At 50.9% G+C, this 4,967-nt stretch overlaps 1 protein-coding gene across 1 annotated transcript in view; it reads left to right on the top strand.

Annotated features, from left to right (window-relative positions):
- Positions 1-4,159, top strand: part of COPG1 (coatomer protein complex subunit gamma 1) — a 37,143-nt gene extending 32,984 nt beyond the window's left edge. Inside the window, exons 22-24 of the mRNA XM_019504958.1 lie at positions 2,076-2,214; positions 2,974-3,072; positions 3,579-4,159. Of these exons, the coding sequence (XP_019360503.1) occupies positions 2,076-2,214; positions 2,974-3,072; positions 3,579-3,709 (369 nt within the window). The 3' untranslated portion in view covers positions 3,710-4,159. The remainder of the gene's footprint in view (positions 1-2,075; positions 2,215-2,973; positions 3,073-3,578) is intronic.
- Positions 4,160-4,967: the final 808 nt, after the last annotated feature.

Below are 4,967 nucleotides of genomic sequence, written 5' to 3'. Positions count from 1 at the left end.
TGTTTTTTTTTTTTTTTTTTTTGTCTTATAGTGAAATATCTGGTCATAAGCAGCTACTCTGGACACCTTCTGTGGGTTTCTTCCATGGAAAACCAGAATTTCCTTTAAACCAGGGGTGGCCACTCTGTAGCATGTGTCACAAGTGGCACAGACACTACAGCCTCTCTGTGGTACACAAATCAGGGAGGGGGCAGGCAGAATAGTAGCAGATAGGGCAGGGAGCAGAATGCCGAGCAGGGGAAGGGGAGGGATGGGAGTGGCACATGGGAAGGGTGCGGGACCTATTTGTGGCACGCCTACCAGAAAGGATGCCACCTCCCCCCGCTGCCTTAAACTAAGTTTCTCTCTGCAGTCTCTGTGACAACACTTTTGACTCCTGGGGGCCAAGCTAGATCTAATGAATATCTGAGCCTCCCCACTTACACAGTGCCAGTATGGACAGATGGTTACTGTCTAACCTAGTGTATGCTCCTATCAGTACTTCCATCTCTGTGGACACTGTGTTATCTCTCTCAGCCTGCTGGCAAAGCCATGTGGAGAAGTGTGCGTGGTTCCTGTCTGCGTTGCACAGGACTCCTGCCAGTGCGAGCAGCCCTCCTACACAGCAGGGCTCTCTGCTCTGAGTAAATAAACCTCCTTCCATTCCTGAGCAAATGCCACAGACTTAAAAATAATCTGCCAGTGCTCTGAGCAGGAAATGGTGGGCTCTATCAGTAGCGGAGCTTGTTTAATGAATGAAGGATGCTGTTTGGCTACCTCTAGTGCTCAGTGAGCATCTCTTCATGTGCTAGAGCCATTCATTGTGGAGCTCCTGGCTCTGGTACCAGGGAAAGTCCATTGCAGCCTCCCATGCCATGTGGCTGCTCTGGCCCTCAAACCTGGAAGCAAGGGGTGACTTCCTTCTGGCCTATATTAACAGCCTCTGTAAGGGGTTCTGTTTGAGCCTATTACCAGATCCAAGTAGGACTTCTGAGCACATAAGCTGATTTCGTTGATGAGTTTTGTGTTACCACTGCGGAGAAGTTGCTTTGCACTCAGCCCAGAGCCTCAGTTGCTTCTTACAGGGTGGGGTAATGTGCCCTTTGGAGGGGGACAGGAATGACGTGACTGAACCTTAACCTGTTCTGACTGCAGTAGTTGTTTGCCATGTATCCCCTGCCCTTTCCTCTGCTGATGCTGTTTAGCATTTGATTATAGAAACCACTGGGCAGTGAGTCAGCATGAAGCACTGGAAAAGCAGTGTGAGGTGCATCAAGCCAGGAGGGGTGGGGAGGATTCTGCAAGGGGAACAGCATAGTGAGATGCTCATCTTTTGCCAGATTGAGAGAGCCTTTCCTCCCGTCCCCCATTACTAAGGCACTTGAGTGAATTGAAATAGCAAGTATAGTCCATTAAACTATATTATAACAAATAGATAATGACTGCACTCCTGCAGAGGATATATAAATGAATGCAGGTTGCTGACCAGTTCTAATATGCTTCAGTGAGGGAGTCTCCTCCTTTGACCCAAGTTCTGCATTTCACGAAAATGTGACTGGAATAATGTGAAGTGCTGGATGGTGACGGGTAGTAGTTACAACACTGATGCTTGCAGGATCCTTTCCAAATACAGCAAATACTCTGTCCGCATAACTTCAGTCTTCCTTGGGCCTCATGGTACAAACTGGGAAGCCAACTCCAGGGAAGTTTCTCTGTGTACCAGAAATGCAAGTCCAAACACTGACATCTCTTGTTGAATTTTTATTTTTGTGTTGTCCATTCTCTTGGATCTCTTTCACACTTTCATTTGTAGCAGATTTAAGAACTGTGCTCAAAATGGGAAATCAGTTTATCAAACCCTAGGCATGGAGCACCTGATGGTTTTTCCAGCTCCATTACCTACAGCAAACAAATGGTGTCAAAATGGTATTGCTCAAACCACCTCGAAAGGGGACAGGGCACTAATTCCAAGGAAAGCTGTGGTGAAACATGAATGTGACTGCTTGACTGTAATGAAGGAAGGCTTACAGCTGTCTGCTGTAGAGGGTAAAACTAGGAGCCATTTTATTTTGGTTAAACTTCCTTTTCACCATCAGCTTGAAGATATCGAGGTCACAGTAGTGGATCACATCCAAAGGGTTCTGAAACCAAATTTTGGAGCAGCCTGGGATGAAGTGGGTGATGAGTATGAAAAGGAAGAGACCTTCACTTTATCCACCATTAAAACACTGGAAGGTAAGGCAGGCTCTGATCCTAGCAGATCTCCTAGCATTTCCCTCCCAGCAAGAGGCAAGGTCTGAATCCTGGACCTTTTCAGCTGTCACTTTCTTTGGGGTCTTCCTAAAAGCCCCTAGCATGCTCTATATGGCAAGCTCTCATCATGTTGTTTTGTGTTAGGGGTTCTGGATGTGGTAGGCTGGGAATTAGTCTTAAGTTTATTGCCCTTTTCTCCCCCTATAATAGTTCAACCCTGCTCAACCTCTGGATGTGTCATGTGGCCCACAGGGCTCACCAGGGCTCTGGAAATGTAGTGGCAAGGGAGGAAGTAGCTGTGTTAATTGTTTTTCCCGATGCCCAATTCCCAGACTGGTGGGGGAGTCCCATGACTTGGATGATGTGGTGCTACATGCTAGACTGCTCTGCTGCATGAGGCTGGTTCAGGGGCATGGGGATGGATGCAGAGGGGTGGGGGATGGATGTGGGGGTGCTGGATTGCACCTGAAGACCTCTCTGATGCCACTCATCCAGCCTGAAGGGCTTGAAGGTTGAGCCCCACTGTCCTATAGCTTGCTCCTGCTACAGATTGTGATAGTGTCCAAAGATATTTAACAGTGAGTTGGGGTCTGTTCAAGCACATGTAGTAAGAGCTACCTTGTAGAGCTATAGGGTAATCCTCTTGGGGCAAGCAGCTTGTCTTTTATGTTAGGAGGGTTGTGTCACCTTCAGGGGTTGTCACAAAAAATGCTTATGATACTTCATTATTTCTCTAAACAGAGGCAGTCAGTAATATTGTGAAGTTCCTAGGGATGCAGCCATGTGAGCGCTCAGATAAAGTGCCAGACAACAAGAACTCCCACACGTTGTACCTTGCAGGTAAGCTGTGGCGGGGATCTTTGCTGTGTCTCGTGTGACACTTCTGGGACACGTGGACCTGCCTGCTCAAGGCATGCTGTTAGCGCATCCCGTGTGTTGTCTGTCCCTCAATTGCCAGAGCTCTATATAAGATGCATAAATCTGTCTGTCCCTGTCACACTCTCCACCCCCCGCAACTTCTGTCACCCATTTTGAATTACAGGTTGAGGCTGTTTATAGGAGATGTAGCTCATAGTGAGATTGGGAATGTCTTGTGGTATCTTAGACTTAAAAGCAGAGAAGTAAACTTAAGTTGGTTTGGCAGGTTTTATACTAGATTTATGCTAGTGATCAGCTCAGTCTTAATGTGTTCCTGTGAGGTTCAAAGCCGTCCAGCTGTGCCTGTCTTCAGCTGACCTTCTTTTGGAGAGCTACATCTGCTCCAGCCATGGTACCATTAGAATTAGGTGGGTGAGCCAGGGACTTGCTAGCACCTAATTCTCTCCTCCATCTCTTCTGTGTCCCAGGTGTGTTTCGGGGTGGCCACGACCTCCTGGTACGTTCTCGCCTCGTCCTGACAGATACTGTGACGATGCAAGTCACGGCCCGCAGCGGAGAAGAGCTTCCTGTCGATGTAGTCATGGCCTCTGTTGGCTAAACTGCCCTTCTGGAACTGTTCTCTGACGTGCAAGGCCCATAAAGGGCGATCTGCTCTCTCTCTTTCTGGACATTGAATGGAAATCATACTCACTACAACAGCTTTCTTTTCTTTAGTAAAATTAGGATGGGTATTTGGATTTCTCGCAATACAAGGATGGTGGTTGTAAGCCCCAGTACGTTTTATGAAACGTTTGATTGGTCTCTTACAAAGTCAGCCTGTTTCATCATACTAAGTTGCTGGATACAGCAGCGGTTTGCAATGTTTTGCCAACGAAGCCCCTTTTACTTGTTTCTGTCATGGCAGCCCAGCCACTGGGCAGCACTCAGTGAGAACCTGTGAAATCAGTGTGTTACATCCTTTAATTTCTTCTACTGTTTTTATGTCTTTGAAAGGCCCCCAAAATAAAAAGGGATGTGATCGTTTTAAAAGGATAAAATTCCTTCTGAACCTGGCTCTAGAAGTTGGCTCCTTTCCACTTGTATCTCGCTCAACCCTTTTCCCAGGCGCTGCGCCTTTCTAGCAAGTCGGCAAGGCTGGCTTGCCCTTAGACACTGGGCAATGTGCACCACCTGAGTGTGGCGGTGCACCCCCCTATGGAAAGGCACCACCACCACCACCCCTGGCAGAATCTGTAGGTGGTCACTGGCCCCTGGACAGTGCTTACCCTCTGCCCCCCGGCAGTGTCAGCAGTGTCTCCTGCTTACTACCACCGCCGGGCCTCCCCAGCCACTCGGGCCACGCGGCATGGGTGCCCTTAGATGCAGCCAGCCTCGGGCGGCCTCTCGCCAGTGTGTCGGAGGGAAACAGCGTGGATCCTAAGCGCGGTGCCTGCGCGGCTGCTTCGGTGGCTCGCGCCCCTCGGCTGTCCCCAACTCGGCTCTCCCCGAGCTCTGGCCGACCGCGGGGCCTCCCCGGGCTGCTGCAGAGGACCTACTCGGAGGGGCAGGAGATGCGATGCCTCCCCACCCCGGCCCGGCTTCTCTTTCTCTTTGCGGCTCAGACTGGGGGCGGGGGGAGACGCCTGCCCTGCCCCCACTCCGCTGTGTCCGCCCCGCCCCGCCTCCCCCCGCAGTCTCTGGTACTGAAGACGCCCTGGCCGCGGGCCGGGCGGCGCGGCGCGGAGCGGAGCGGGGTGCGGGATAGGTCGCTGCCATGTGCGGACGCGTGGCCTGCAGCTTGGCGGCCGACAATCTGCGCCGGGCCTGCGCCTACCGGGACGGGCGCGGCCGCCGCCGCCTGCCCGAGTGGAGGGAGC

The sequence above is a fragment of the Gavialis gangeticus genome, unplaced genomic scaffold (assembly GCF_001723915.1).
Source record: "Gavialis gangeticus isolate Ggan-Ray unplaced genomic scaffold, GavGan_comp1, whole genome shotgun sequence".
Classification (NCBI taxonomy): Eukaryota; Metazoa; Chordata; order Crocodylia; family Gavialidae; genus Gavialis; species Gavialis gangeticus.
This window is presented reverse-complemented; position numbering and strand designations above follow the sequence as displayed.